The sequence below is a fragment of the Schistosoma haematobium genome, chromosome ZW (genome assembly GCF_000699445.3).
Source record: "Schistosoma haematobium chromosome ZW, whole genome shotgun sequence".
Classification (NCBI taxonomy): domain Eukaryota; kingdom Metazoa; phylum Platyhelminthes; class Trematoda; order Strigeidida; family Schistosomatidae; genus Schistosoma; species Schistosoma haematobium.
Window position 1 is genome coordinate 76,289,661 of NC_067195.1, and position 16,914 is coordinate 76,306,574.

At 40.3% G+C, this 16,914-nt stretch overlaps 1 protein-coding gene across 1 annotated transcript in view; it reads right to left on the minus strand.

Annotated features, from left to right (window-relative positions):
- Positions 1-11,830: 11,830 nt before the first annotated feature.
- The window catches only part of DDX1 (ATP-dependent RNA helicase ddx1), a 40,018-nt gene continuing 34,934 nt past the window's right edge, over positions 11,831-16,914 (minus strand). Inside the window, exons 16-17 of the mRNA XM_051218870.1 lie at positions 13,932-14,148; positions 11,831-12,276 (exon numbers count right to left, since the gene is read on the minus strand). Of these exons, the coding sequence (XP_051072506.1) occupies positions 12,152-12,276; positions 13,932-14,148 (342 nt within the window). The 3' untranslated portion in view covers positions 11,831-12,151. The remainder of the gene's footprint in view (positions 12,277-13,931; positions 14,149-16,914) is intronic.

Sequence of the window (16,914 nt, forward strand, 5' to 3'; positions counted from 1 at the left end):
CAAAACGACAAATTTGTTTCCCCTCCTGAGTATTTCTTTACTACATTTGGTGTCTTTGCCAACTAACACAAGGGACTGACGTTATCTTACTCTGAAAGCACACTACCGTAATCCACTCCGACAGTGGGGTGAATGAATATTGTATTCTCCCCCCACGTAGGTACTCGATTTATTTATTGCATCTACAACTACAATTATTTACCGTTCTAATAATTTGCATATCTGAAACACAACGATTAATAAACACAGAGTTGCGTTTGTTTAGATGACTATGACTTTAGTTTGACAGTATCCGAATAAGATAATTTTGTATAAAAATCAAGTTCTACAAAACATTTCTTGAATCACCCAACAGAATCTTTACCAATCCCAGAGTTCACAGATTACTGATATCCCTCTTTATATATACACTAATTAAGTTGAAGTTGAATGTCATCTCTTTTATGATTACGTGTGCGTGTGTATTGACACTTATTCATGTACATCGTTTCACCGCTGTTTCGAAAGCTGAATTTATACTGAATAATTAACAAATCGATATATGTATCATATTTCAGTGGAATAAACAGGCATAATGTAGGAGAAAAAAGTCATTGTTTATCGTTACCAAGTATTATTATTGCCACTGAACTAAATACGTTTATATCTACCAAAAAACAGCCAAGTGGAATAATCAATAGGAACAGTTAGTAAACCAAACGTAGCAATGAGTTTTTCATTCATGATATGAATCACACCCTCCTCCTATACTCTGGAGAACTCAGTAAAAAAATGTTGGGTAGTTTTGCGGACATAGAAGCTGGCATGTTATTTATTTAGTAGAAATATAATCAAAGAATTATGTAAACAAGATTTTTTGAAAGGCAAAACAATGCACTACTTATCAGTCGGTTGTTTGAAAAATATCACATATGATTAGAGCAGTTGGAATTTTAACGTTGATTAACTAGTTATGTTTTTATTAGCAAAAGGTTTATCAACTTAGTAATAAGTTTTATGGATAATAGACCTTACTGAATTGAATATTTTGTAACGAACTTTAGATAACCTTACTATTTCTGATTAATGAATCAAACGAATGGATGTTAACACACCAACTGAATACTCAATTCATGAACAACGCTATACTATCTAGTCTTTAGTTTTGTTCAGATCGCACAAATCAAGCAATATGGTCAGTTGACATCATGATGAACAATGTTAGAAGCTTAAGAGCAATTCAAAAGAGTTGGAATCTATTCGATACATATTAGTGAGGTATATGAACACACTTGACATATCTGATGCTCCTAATGGAAGTGAAACATTTTTAATACATATGAAGCAGTTCAAATCGAAAATGTTGGCACAGTGATCTTGTTTACATTGTTGAGTAGGAATAGGACTGGAAAGAAAGTGTAAATCTTGAGTATCACTTGTATGAGTAGCGAGTAGAAGTAAATTGGATAGCCTCCGTAAGACAATGGGTGACTATTTTTCCTGTTAGAAATTCTACAGTGACCAAAATGAAAAGATAAGTTTAACAAATCAGAAACAATATAGCTTTGTAGAACTGATTCTTGAAAATTCAATATTCCAAAGTTATTGAGAGTTCCGAATCCCTATAAGAGAATGAGACATTTTGCTTTTAACAGATAGCTAAGGGCGTTCAAATTAGTCAACGGCTAGATAGTTAATTTAAGCCTATTTAGACAATTACAGTCACTAATAATTTTGATAAAATCAGGCTATTGCTAGAAGTTCAAGATTTCGGTATATGGTTTCATATTGATTAAACTCATTAATCTTCCCGTAAAATATAAAAATTTTATAATCACAATTTATTTCAACTACACCGCTCTGATAGCTATAATTGAAAATCCTAGTCATTATCAAGTTAGAGTTATTTGTCTTTAGCACAGAAAATAGTTATCTGAAGCTGATGCCTTGAAACTTCTTCAAACCATGACTTACTGTTTTTTTCAGGTTCACTAGGCAGGTGGGCAGCAAAATACAAAAAAATATTATGATAAGGACTAAACTATTGACTAATGAAACATTTCACTAGGCATTTCAGATGCTGTTAGTATCCATAACGCTTGCCGAGAAATTGGAGAACTGTTAAAATTAGATGTAGAAGGAAGATAGTACATGATTAACTCACTGAAGGATGGTTTAATTTATAACGTTCCCTAGGTTGTTAGCTGCCTTGTTGTCAAGCCCAACAGCGCCTTAACATTCCAAGTCACTAGCGAAATAGAATGCATTAAAGAGTATTAGCCTAAACCGATAGTTATCTGATATATACTAAGGTGAAATCATTGGAAATGAAGCGAATAGTTTCGGGAAATGTGTCAGCTATTTCATTCGAGGATAGTATTTAAAGTGACTATTGGACAAATTTAATTGACAGAGACCGATAAAAGTTCTGCACTAGAGAGCTCCAGAGTAGAACAAAATAATAAAACTACAAGACAGTAAATACTTTACAAAGTGATTAACTGAGTACGATACAACTGGTATGAGGCAATTGACTGCTTTAATCAAGATAACCGGCCCACGATATAGAATGAATCAAGTGGTTGCATTCTCATGATGTTGAAAGCATATTAAGTTCATATACTATTTATTTCGCAAAGTTGTTGAAGCGTATATCTTGTATATAGTTCAAGAATTGAATATCTAGCTATTTATTATGACCGTCGAATGTTCACTTCTTCACTCTAACATTTATGTAAAATAACCCACTCACGTGATCCCATTAAACAGTGGAGTCCTGTGTGAGGCTATGATTTCTTGGTCACTTAAAAGCTTTTGAAGGCTGAGGATTCGTTATCTAGTCATATTTGTGGCATAAAAATCAGCTTCAAAGCATCGAATAATTCTTAATTAACTATTTTTTACCTCTTGTTATGAGCACAGCACATGAGAACTAATAAAGCAACTTTATTTACTTAGGTAAAAGCTTTTAACATTCCATTGTCTTCACTAAGCCCAAACAATGAGATACGGATGTGATGTATGTTGATAGGCATCAACTAGGTGTGTTGTTGTGTGAATGTTGAATAGTTGATATTAGTTGTTGCTACTTTAACGTGGTGGTCGGGCTTGCCTATCGTGATGAAGCAACCGAGCTATACTGTCTGGAATAACCGTTCCTCAATGTCCTACCATGTCAGACAGGTCGGTTGAAGAGCGGTAAGACTAAAAGCAACATACCCAAGGTCCGAAGGCGAAGTCGTACTGCTGACTGTAGAGAGGTGTGACTGCAGTAAGGTGTTTCCTTCAGACAACCAGCATGACAGCGATGCTGCCTTCCCACAAGGAGGGGTGGGGTTAGAAAAATTCGACCCTAAAAATGCACACCTCGCCTTATCCCACGGATATCCGTCTCCGGCGATAAGGTCTCAACAAGTACGGAGCTAACACAAAAATTACTCACAGAAAGGTCGTGTGTAACCGACCTCAAGCAGTTGTCCCTTGGGCACTGCACTGCGTTCACGCTCTCAGGTCACTAAGACCACCTGTAATCCAATTTCCTTTCCAGGTACCTCTGGAAGAACCCTTCCACGGTGTGGGCAACCGAGAAGTGATAATCGTCCTCATGCCTTTAACAGCAGTCAAGACCACTGTATTCATAATCAACCTCCGTCTTCACTTTCTATTATTCCTCCTGCATTGAATTTCACCTCTAAACTTCCTCTTTTGGTTTCCTCCTTAAGTGTCACCATAGCCAACGATTTTAGTGCTCAAAACACTGTCCCAGGTCTATTGAAACCTCGCTCCAAACTACACATTGGAGCCTTCAACGTACGAACCCTATGTCAAATCGGTCAACAGGCTTCCCTGGTTAGAACCCTATAATCTCGTACCATTGATGTATGCTGTGTCTCTGAAACACGCATACAGGATCCCAGTGTGGTCATTCACTTGACCTCACCTCGGCAAAACGGAGAGCCGACGAGACACCCTCCGTTTATCTGGTGACTCGACGACCAGCTCTCGTGGACTGGCAGGAGTAGGCATAGCACTAAGCATGAGGGCGGGACAAACAATGTAAGAGTGGATCCCCGTCAACAGTCGTCTATGTGCTGTTCGGCTAAACGGCTCCGTAAGAACTCGAAAGGATAGGGACACACGTCGTTGCCTTTTTGTTGTTTCTGCCTACGCTCCCACCGACTGCAGCTCAGATGAAGTGAAAGATGAATTTTACAGAAAGCTATATGAACTTTAAAAAGCTAAACTCTCAGACATAGTACTCGTAGCAGGTGACTTTAATGCCTAGATAGGTAGTTTAAACCAAACAGAAAGGCATTTAGGTGGGTATTTTAGTATTCCTGCACAACGAACAGATAATGGTGGTCGTCTGCTACAACTGTGCTCAAACAATCGTTTATTTTTAGCAAACACAAATTTTAAGCATAAGTAGAGACATCGTCTAACATGGCGACCCCCTACACCAAACCAACGATGGACTCAAATAGACCATATTGCCATCAATCATCGTTGGAGAGGGTCGGTAGAAGATTGTCGCTCATCCTAAAGTACCTGCTTGGATTCCGACCACTCCCTAATACGAGCACGCATCTGCTTGCGCCTCACTGGACGCAAAAAAGCCTCAGTAAAAAGACCCATTAGAACTGAATTGAGTAGCGAGAAAACCAAAAGTAGGTTCCAGGAACAACTGAGGTCACAATTAGGTAGTTCTGAAAACGAGGTTGACCCAGATGTTGCTTGGAAAGCTGTACAAACAGCTATGGAAACAGCAGTGAAATCTATCAATGATTTAAACCACAGGGTTACAAAGAACCAATTGATTTCCTCAAGGTCTATAGCACTGATGGATTCTCGTAAACATCCCATCAGGCTCTGAACACGATGAAGAGCGACAACAAATCAGATCTAGGTCAGACTATTTCGAAAAAAGACGACACCCTCATCTGCTCCCAGTCCAGACGTTTAGAACGATGGGCGGAACATTTCAGTGAACAGTTCAACTGGCCTTCAGCTACTCTACAACTACCCTCCATTCCCAGACAGCGTGAATGGAACATTGAAGTAAGTCCCCCAACTCTTGCTGAAGTCCAAAAGGCTATAGTTAATCTGAAACGAGGAAGGGCAGCTGGTCCAGATGGATTGGCTCCAGAGGTCTTTAAGGATGGTGGTCCAATTTTAGCGATTAGGTTGACTAATATTTTAGCTAAGATCTGGGAGTTAGACGTTATTCCATCTAACTGGTCACAATCACTTATCGTCCCAATATATAAGAGAGGGTTAAAATCATCCTGTAACAACCATAGAGGGATTAGTTTAACTAATATAGTATCTAAAATACTAGCCTCGATAATTAACAGACGCCTAACTAAGACTCGTGAACTGCAAACACGAGAGAATCAAGCTGGCTTCAGACCTGGTCGTGGCTGCATCGACCACATATTCACCATTCGTCAGGTTCTAGAACATAGGCATACTTACCGGCGTCCGACAATGGTGGTCTTTCTCGACTTAAAAGCAGCATTTGACTCGGTAGACCGCGAGGTTCTGTGGCAGTGTCTGTCATTGAAAGCTGTACCTCAGAAGTACATAAACCTTGTACAGGCTCTTTACTCGAACACTATTAGTCGAGTCAGAGGTTATGGCGAACTGTCATCTGCTTTTGCAACCCTTCTAGTGGTGTCTGTCAAGGCTGTTCAGTTTCTCCATTTTTGTTTAACTTCATCATAGATCTACTGATGGAAATAACATTCTCGTCGACTGAGTTCTCGGGTATTGATCTCCTACCAGGAGGTCCACTTATCGACTTAGAATATGCAGATGACATAGTCCTGTTTGGTGAAGACGCTGACAAAATGCAGAGTCTTCTGGTAGCACTGAGCAACAATGCTAGAATGTTTGGAATGCACTTCTCTCCCTCTAAATGCAAGTTGTTGCTTCAGGACCAGTCCGCGTCAACACCTGAACTAATGATAGGGAGTGAAGTAGTCGAACGCCCCGACAACTTCACTTATCTTGGAAGTCTGATCAGCCCTAATGGGTTGGTGTCTGACGAAATCTCAGCACGGATTCGAAAAGCTCGATCGGCTTTTGCCAACTTGCGTCACCTATGGCGAAGGCGAGATATCCGTCTATCAATAAAAGGACGAGTATACTGCGCGGCAGTCCGTTCTGTTTTAATTTACGGCAGCGAAACATGGCCATTAAGAGTAGAAGACACTCGTAAGCTACTAGTATTTGACCACAGATGCCTTAGAAATATTGCTGGCGTCTGCTGGGATCACCGGGTAAGTAATAGTGAGGTTAGACGCAGGGTATTAGGGAATGATGGTAAATCATTTGATGAGGTTGTGAATCTTCATCGACTGAGATGGCTGGGTCACGTGTTACGTATGCCCGAACACTGATTACCACGACGTGCAATGCTATCCGGTATTGGAAATGGTTGGAAGAAAGTTAGGGGCGGCCAAACCAAAACGTGGCATCAGTGCTCGAAGTCACTAACCTCTAGTCTGAGCCATGTTGGTAGATGCAGACTACTTGGTTAGGGTCCGCGCGACTATCGTAACCAATGGTTGGAGACTCTTGGTGACATGGCTCAGAATCGATCACAATGGCGTCGGTGTATACACACTCTGTCTTCCTTTAAACTAAGAGATTAAAATCGCTTCATATCTTTCTTTCTACGAACTAATTCTTTCTTCCTGTACTATATCCTTATTGCAATCTTTCTTTTATATATTACCACCTCTGAATTGACTACTTTTATGAATCCGGTGTTCATCTTATTGTGTTAATGAGGTATGGCAACTTGGACCGATGCATATATGTGCCTGGTCCTACGTTGTCGCTGACTGACTGGCTGATCTATGTTTACTATGCACAACTGAAATTGATATTAAAAGACCGATTGAATAAAACACTATTGCAAAATAATTAAATTGTTCAGTCAGTTTTCTAACAATTGAACGGTAAAAATGTTGTACTAGACATTTGTAATTAATTCGAATTATGTCATACGTAAAATATGTTTTAAAAATGTCTCACTTAAGACATGTGACTGGGTAAAAATGTTTAAGCGCCGATTTCGTACATCAATTCAAAATATTTAAAGATTTATAAAAGCATGTAGTTAATTTTTTCAGTAGTTACTCTATAAACCCAGAAAAATGCCCGTAGACATTTGGCGACGACAACTTATCTAGAAATATTTTAACGAATTAATAATTAATTTTAGTGGTTTTACAGTGGTTTATGTAATAAACCATTTCATGTAATGAAATTCAAACATTTTATATTATCGCAAGTTAATCTATTAATTATAATGTGATCTAAATATCTGAAAAGACTATAACACCAGTTATTTTATTCACCTTTTCTAATAAAAATGAGTCTACTGAAAATATGAATAATGGAGAGCGAACTGACTTAGGCCACCTTTAATCGAATTAAGAATTCCGATAGAACAATGAGAAGACAGAGTTGTTTTGTCGAAATATATAAAAGGAGATACTTGCTTTAAATTAAGAATAGAAGATTGAGTGTTCTTTTCAACTAAATTATTTTTTAAATGAAACAGTTGACAATCTGATGTTCAGTTTCCATACAAAAACAATCAATACTCAAAGTTCATATTATGCTCATTTAGGTGTCGATATACTATTTGGTAAAAGAAAGTCATCATACAGCATGTGTTAAACAGGTAGTCAACTGTGTTAATATGATTTTGAATGAATTATAATATACCGTGGTCAGTCAGTAACAACGTAGAACTTCGTACGTACGTACATCAGTTCAAGTTGCCACACCACATTAGCCATTGCAAACGATTTTGAGCCATGTCATTCAGGGTCTCTAACCATCGGTTGCTATCATCTCGCGGTCCCCAACCAAGTAGTCTACACCTACCAACATGACTCAGTCCACTTGTCAGTGACTTCATGGACTTGTGCCATGTTTTGGTCTGGCCGCCCCTAGCTTTCTTCCACCCTACTCCTATACCACTGAACATAGCACGTCGAGGCAGTCGGTCGTTGGGCATACGTAACACGTGTCCCAACCATCTCAACTGATGAAGTTTCACTACGTCATCAATTGATTTGCCATCCTTACCTAGTACCCGTTTCCTAACAACTGTGTTACTTACTCGATGGTCCCATGATATACGAGCAATGTTTCGAAGACACCTATGATCAAATACTAGTAGCCTACGGATATCCTCTACTCTTACCGGCCATGTTTCACTGCCATAAAGTAGGACGGAACGAACTGCTGCGCAGTAAACACGTCCTTTGGTTGATAGACGGATATCTCGCCTACGCCATAAATGACGCAAGTTGGCAAAAGCTATTCGAGCCTCCTGTATCCGTGCTGAGATTTCGTCACACACCAGACCACAAGGACTGATGAGACTTCCAAGATAAGTGAAGCGGTCGACACACTCAACTACTTCACTCCCTATCACTAGTTCGGGTGTCGATGTAACCCAATCCTGAAGCAACATTTTGCATTTCGAGGGAGAGAATCGCATCCCGAACATGCTTGCATTGTTGCTTAGAGTGGTCAGAAGACTCTGCATTTTGTCAGCGTCTTCACCAAATAAAACTATGTCATCTGCATATTCTAAGTCAACAAGTGAACCTCCCGGTAGAAGTTCAACCCCTGTAAATTTACATGAGGACAGTGTTATCTCTAAAAGTACGTCGACCACAAAGTTGAACAAGAATGGGGAGAGTGGACAGCCCTGACGAATACCACTTGAGGTAATCAATTCTGATGACAGTTCGCCATAAGCTCTCACTCTACCAGTTGTGTTCGAGTAGAGAGCCTTTATAAGGTTAATGTACTTCTTTGGTACTCCTTTCAGTGACAAACACTGCCATAGAACCTCACGATCAACAGAGTCGAATGCCGCCTTAAGGTCGAGAAATACTACCATTGTGGGGCGTCTGAATGTGTGTCTGTGTTCTAGAACCTGACGTAGTGTGAATATGTGGTCTATACAACCACGTCCAGGTCGAAAACCAGCCTGATTTTCTCTGGTCTGCTCTTCACGAGCTTTAGTTAGGCGTCGAAGTATTATTGAAGCTAATATTTTAGACACTATATTAGTCAAACTGATTCCTCTGTGATTGTCACAAGAGGACTTTTGTCCTTTCTTATAGACTGGCACAATCAGTGATTGAGACCAGTCAGATGGGATTACGTCCAGTTCCCAAATTCTACCTAAGACCTCGGTTAATCTCATTGCTAATACTGGACCACCGTCCTTAAAAATCTCAGGAGTAAACCTGTCAGGGCCTGCTGCTCTCCCTCGTTTCAGATTTCCTATGGCTTTTTCAACTTCGTAAAGGGACGGAGGACCTACATTAACTTGCCATTCAGGTTGACTAGAGATTGTGGGAAACCGAAGTGTGGCTGAAGGCAAGTTGAACTGATCCCTAAAGTGTTCTGCCCATCGATCCAATCTCCTGGATTGAGAATGAATAATATGTCCATCTTTCTCTGAAATTGTTTCACTAACAGTCGGTTTCCTAATACCGGTTTCCTTAACAAGTCTGAACAATTGTCTGCTATTACCTATTGCCGCTGCCTTTTCCATCTCTCTTGCTTTCGCCACCCACCACTGTTCGCGATCATTGCGTAGGCTTCTTGTCAGCTTGCGCTTAAGCTGACTCCGCTCCTCATTATGTTCAGAGCCAGGTGGAATGAGTTTCCGAGCATCTATCAGTGAGATAGATGCTGCTGAGATCCAGTGTTGCTCCCTAACCTTCTGGTTTACTTTACTAGCAGATATCACTGCTGTTTCCACAGCTTTTCGGATATCATTCCATGCTGCATCGGGGTGGGCATCACATTCATGGCTGGCTAACTGTTTTCCTAGTTGTTCCTGAAATATACTCTTAGCTTGACTATCATTAAGTAGGCCCCTAAGAGGTTTCCTTGCAGCGTCTTTCCTACGTCCAGTAAGACGCAAGCAAATACGCGCTCGCACTAGAGCATGATCTGAATCTAGGCATGTGCTCCAGAATGAGCGACAGTCTTCTATCGAGCCCCTCCATCGGTGGCTGATAGCGATGTGATCTATTTGGGTCCAACGTTGGGACGAATTAGGGGGTCTCCATGTTAAAAGATGTTTTTCCTTATGTTTAAAGTTAGTATTTGCAAGGAACAGGCGGTTATCTGAGCATAGCTGCAACAGACGGTCGCCATTATCTGTTCTTTGAGCCACGACACCAGACGTATATCTAGTTAGTATGGCTGGTTTAATTGTAATGTCCAGTTTATCAGTTTTTTATATTTAGACAAATTAGATTGCTCTTTTGAGTATTGACCTATGAAAACGAACTCCCAGTACTTTGATAAAACACCGATCGAAGCTGCTACCTTGACGCGGTGGTCGGGCTTGCCTATCGTGATGACCCAACCGAGCTATATTGGCTGGAACATATGTTCCTGCAGGTTCTACCATGCCAGGCAGGTCGATTGGTGAACGGTAAGACTAAAAGCAGCAACTCAAGGTCTGAGGGCGAAGTCGTACTGCTGACTGTAGAGAGGTGTGACAGCAGTAAGGTGTTTCCCTCGGACAACCAGCATGACAGCGATGCTGCCTTCCCACAAGGAGGGGTGGGGTTAGAGAAGGTCGACCCTAAAAATGTCACACCTCTCCTTACCTCACGGATTTCCGTCTCCGGCGGTAAGGCCATTTGAAGAACGGAGCTAACACGTCAAAAACCTTCCACAAAAAGGCCGTGCGCGACCGGCCTCAAGCAGTTGTCACTTGGGCTCTGCGGTCACGCTCCCAGGTCGTCAAGACCAACACTAATCCAATTTCCTTTTCAGGTTCCTCAAGAAATACCCTTCCACGGTGTGGGCAGCCGGGAAGTGATATCAGCCCTCATACCCGTGACAGCACAAGAGACCAAGGTGGTCACATTCAAATCTCTCCTACACCTTCTAATACCTCTCTTATCTCCCCGACTAACCCTCCCCACGTCTCTTTATCACCTCGCACCGCTAGGGCAAACGATTCGAGTACGTGGAACGCCATTCCTGGTCTCCTGAAACCACGCTCTAAACTACACGTAGGAGCTTTTAACGTACGAACACTTTGCCAAATAGGACAGCAGGCTTCCTTAGCTAAAACTTTAGAATCTCGCGCCATCGATGTGTGCTGCGTCTCCGAAACGCGCATACAGGATCCAAGTAGCGTCATTCATTTGACCTCACCATGCCAAAATAAGGAACCGACTCGATTTACGCTTCGTGTATCTAGAAGCCCTGATTCTGCTTCCCGTGGCCTCGCCGGCGTAGGTATAGCATTGAGTCCTAGGGCAGAACTAGCTCTCTTAGAGTGGATCCCAGTAGACAGTCGTTTGTGCGCTGTCCGACTGAACGGAACAGTAAGAATCCGGAAAGATAGAAACACTCGTCGTTGCCTCTTCGTCGTCTCTGCCTATTCTCCCACTGACTGCAGCTCAGATGATGTAAAAGATGAGTTTTACAGAAAGCTTTCGGACCTTCTCCGAAAAGCTAAGCGCTCGGATGTAGTAATAGTGACCGGTGACTTTAATGCTCAAGTAGGTAAACTAAGCGATAGGGAAAGACACCTAGGTATATATCTTATTTGTGATAAATTGTGGATTTGTAGATGGAAATCAGCATCTGTTGTATCAAAGTACTGGGAGTTCGTTTTCATAGGTCAATACTCAAAAGAGCAATCTAATTTGTCTAAATATAAAAAACTGATAAACTGGACATGACAATTAAACCAGCCATACTAACTAGATATACGTCTACGAATAACAGTATTACTTCTCGAGTAAAATTTGGTTAACAAGGTGAAATACACAAATAATCCAATGAACAACTGTTTATTTAGATTATCTTCAGAACATCCACATCAAAATTTATATTTTAAATAACGAGCTTGCGCAATAAGTGAAAGACATACACAATACAGCGTAAATGTTAATTTAAAATATATTAATTAACCAGCGTCTTTAAGTATAATATCCACAGACCATTTCCACTCATTCATTTGTTGGCAAAATTACAAGTGAATAATAGTAACGATCATTATTATCATTAGTGTTATTACGGAGAAATAAACAAACTCAGCAAAACAAAAAAAACAGTAACAACAACTCAATTAATGAGAAATTAACTCCATATCACTTCATATTGCTAATTCTTCGTCATATCGTAAACGCAAAAAATCTTGTTGTGATCGCTTTTCAAGATTATCCAGTTCTTTAACGGAGGATGCTAAAATATTCACATGACTTTCATATTTAGGCGCCGCTATGTGAGATAAAAGCAAACAAAAGAGACAAACGTAAATTTTGATGAAGAGATAGATGAAGAAGACTTAACAATTGAATAAAAAGTGTATTCTTTGAAGAAAATGCAAAATGAAAATTGGTATCGATAGATGGTGATTGTAATGTGGAGAGTTTTTTGTTATAATTAACAAAGAATATTAGGCTACTAATGAGAACCAGGAAGCACTAAACGGCCGGTTTATCCTTGTATGGGGAGTGCGCATCCACGATCTCGCACACAGGACTCGAATCTAGAATATTCAGTTTTGCAAAAATACTTGACGTCTACTACCCCATATTGAGAATTATTGTCTATATTTTATTCATTAGGGATTAATAATTTTGGGTAAACGTTTTTGGAAACACATCATGGGTGTTAAGTAAATTATCTATGTACAGTTGGTTGAACCTTGACTAGTAAGTGACCAGTGCCATCTTTACTTATTGTCCTTTAACTATGGCTTAACTCTATCGATCAGTTTGGAAAGTGATCACTAATATAAGTGAGTTGACATTGCATACACTATATTGAGATGTTAGGTGGTAGTTGAAGGAAACCAGCAAAAAATTCTCCTTATATGTTTCGTGTTAGCTAGAGTTTGTCAATTTAATCATGCACGTGACTTTGAAGAATAGGTAAAAATCTAAGACACTTTTCATGGCAGCTTGGAAACAGCTAGAAATCACGGAGGATTTACATAACTAACTCAGTTCACGTTTAAAACTCCATACTAAAGACAACTTCTAATTCAACACAATAATAAATCTAAGTTCAGTGGCTGAATGATATTATGATTGTAGTAAAAGTTTTACAAGTACTTGATTTTCTTCCTGGTGAACTTGAGGAGGTATGCTACTAAGGCGTCATAAAACTATATCAAAAACAGGTAACCCAATCTGTCTGGTTTTGGGAAGCTTTCCAGATGATTTTAGTTAATATTGCACAAAAATCAACTTTTGGGAACTTAAAGAACATAACGTGAAAAAGTACTTTTAGAGAATATAATCCTTTTTATTTCATTCAAAGACAATATTATCGCAAATTTTATTAGTCACACGATCAAGACTGAAAGGGTAAGCTAATGGGACAAGATATCAATTAAAGTATTGAATGTCGAGGGCAAGTTGAATGAATGATGTCTTCAATAAACGGTTGGTAGGAGTGTGTTTGTCCAATTCATTTGAACTAATAAGTTATGAGCTTTTTACTTAACCTTAACAAAGTAATAATTAATGATCGGTAATTTCTTAGATAATGTTTGCGTAATTGTTTACCCACGTTTTAACAATATTGTATAATACAACAATTTGCAAAGCAGAATATACCTTGTAAATACTTCAAAGATAAACTTGTTTTAACAGTCAATAATCGAATAAGTTCAATAACAATAAGTCAGATTACCAATTTAATTTACTTAACAGCAGATTTTTCGGTCGGGTATGACTACAATGATTAGCATGCGTAAACCTAGTTAGTCAGTTTCTTGTTGGCTAATTCAATCAATGAAGATAAAATTTTTACAAATGATGGCTAAAAATCGTTCCCAATTCATTAAATATGTTACAGTAGTTCAAAATACGAACAATATTAACTACAAACATCAATATATTATATTTTTTATAAGCAAAGCTTACTTTTTTTCAATTTCTGGCCATATACAACTTTCCCATCAAATGCATCTACGGGTATAGTTAAATTTTTGTCCACCGTATCGATAGTCACACCTAAGTGTTCTTCAATTTCGCTTAATAAATTAGGCTCGTTATACCAAGTACAACAACCGCCTTGATCTAACAAACGAGTATTATAACAGCCACGACCACGTGTAGAACAATTAGAGTGATACCATACCTTTTGCAAAGACATTTACCAAGAAATAAAATTAATTTGTTTTGCACATTGATAAAGCACATTTTCTAAACAAATAAACATGTTTATCTAATTCGAAACATAGTTCAGGAGGATTGATAACACTGACCATTAACATAATTACAATAGATTAAACTAGGAGTGGTTGACTGTAATTATTTATTTATTTTAACACATAAGTATTTGTACAAGAGGGCACCAAACATATATGCGCCACACAAAACAATGAGAATGAGAAGAGAGTAAAAGGAGGTAAGGAGCGTAAAAGAGAAAAAAACAAGAAGAGGAACAATAACGACTAGACCAGTGTAATAATAATAATAATAATAATAATAATAATAATAATAATGAGGGGAATGGAAAGGTACAACCAGAAGTAATCTTTCAGTTAAGGAAGATGCAACCACTTTTTATGAAGAAAATAAAAGGTTACAGCAGGATCGCCACTACCTTCTGTTCTGAGCCATATCTGATAACGTCTCTAGCCACTGTGTTGCACCATCTCTAGGACCCCAGCCAGGGAGTCGTGAAGGACCAACACAAGACAGTCCTTTGCAGCTTTCTTTCATACCACGACACAATGTCATATACTAACTTCTCCGCTTTTTCCAAACAGTCCCAGAGTCGGCAGATAATGCACGACGTGGAATTCTCTGAAATGACATTCGTAGAACATGTCCAAGCCACCGAAGTCGGCGTTTCAAGATGGTGAAACCAATTGGATTGTCGTCGCTTTGCCCGAACACACGATGTCGAACCTCTGCATTACTAACATGGTGTTGTCACTGGATGTTAGCGATCCTTCGGAGACGAAGATGATCAAACACAGAGACTCGTCTAACATCCTCAACTCGGAGAGGCCAGGTTTCACAAGCATAGAGCAAAACTGCTCTCACCGACGCGTTGCAGATCCGACCTTTTACAGCCAGACTAACATCATGAAGGCGCCAAAGATGGCCCAGATTGGCAGAAGCCGCTCTAGCTTTCACTATACGTGCGTTGATCTTATCACTCACGCCACCACTAGTACTTATGTAGTTACCTAGATAGACGAACTTCTCGACTACTTCTATCTGCTCACCATCCAGGGTGAGTACAGGATCAAGGTCCTGCCAGTCTTGTAGAAGTACTTTGCACTTCGAAGGTGCAAAGCACATACCATACCTACGGACATTGATTGTCAACTGATTAAGTGCGGATTGCATGGCTTGGGCATTATCGCACAGTAAGACAATATCGTCCGCATACTCAAGGTCGAGAAGTCTTTCTCCAGGCAACAGATCCACACCGCCACTACTTACATCCATCAGAGCTGTTTCCAGAATGTCATCGATGGCAAAGTTAAAGAGGAATGGTGAGATTGGGCAACCCTGCCTAACCCCACTGCTCGAATAGGACAATGGAGAGAGGTGGTTGTATGCCTTCACTCTCCCTGAGGTGTTTGTATATAGGGCTTTTAGGATGTTAATAAACTTCTCAGGCACATCCTTCTTCAATAGACAATCCCAGAGAACAGTCCTGTTCAACGAATCGAAGGCAGCTCTGATGTCAACAAACACTACGATTGTTGGCCTTTGAAAAGTATGGCGGTGTTCTAACATCTGGCGGAGGTTGAAGATATGACCAATACATCCTCGACCAGAACGAAAACCAGCCTGTTCCTCACGAGTCAATCTTTCTCGAGTTTTGAACAACCTACAAAGTATGACGGAAGCCAACAGTTTGGACTCAATCGGAAGTAGACTTATCCCTCGATAGTTTTTACAGGAACGACGTGAACCCTTTTTAAAGATAGGGACAACTATCGACTCATTCCATGATGTTGGAACACTCTCTAGCTCCCAGATCTTCGTAAACAACGTCGTTAGTTCCTTAGTCAGAAATTCGCTACCATCTTTAAAAAGAGCCGAAGGTAAGTCGTCTGGGCCAGGTGATTTGTAGCGTTTCAAGAGTTGGAGTTCCTTGCGGACTTCCGCCTCATTTGGTGGATCAGTCGTCACCGGCCATGGAGGGCAGGACAGTCTGATCGATGTTGCCGGGGCAGCAGGTCAGTTGAACTGCCCTTTGAAAAATTCTGCCCATCGTCCAAGACGTCGATGGATGTTAGTGATTGGCATCCTGTTATCATCACAGATTGTTTCGCTCACACCAGACTTCTTGATGCCAGTGGCTCGGGTGAGTTGGAAGAGCTTTCGGTAGTTACCAGATGCAGCTGCTGCTTCCAGCTCATTAGCACGCTCCGACCACCAGGCTTCTCGGTCCTTACGCAAGCTTTGCCCAATTTCCTTACGTAACATCCTTCGTTTATGGTCAAACTCACGGTCACCCGGAGTAGACCGACGGGCTTCGATGAATTGTGAGGTGCCTGAAGAAACCCAGTGCTTATAAGTGGGACGTTTCGCGAAGCCGCAAGTGGCTTTACTCACCATTTTGATGGCATCATGATGTTGCAACCAATGCTCATCTAAACGTTTCGGTGGAATAGTAGATAGCTCGGTTCGATACTTACTAGCAACAGAAGTTGCAACCAGCTTGCTAACATCAATCCGTTGGTGACGATCATTTCGTTAGCCACTGAAAAGTAAGGTAAGATTGGCGCAGACCAGAGCATGATCAGAGTCCAGATAGGTACTCCAAAAGGAGTGGCAGTCTTGTACACAACCACGCCAGCGGTAGCTGATCGCGATGTGATCAATCTGAGTCCAGGCTTGGGATGCAGAGGGAGGACGCCAGGTGGTAGATCGGCGA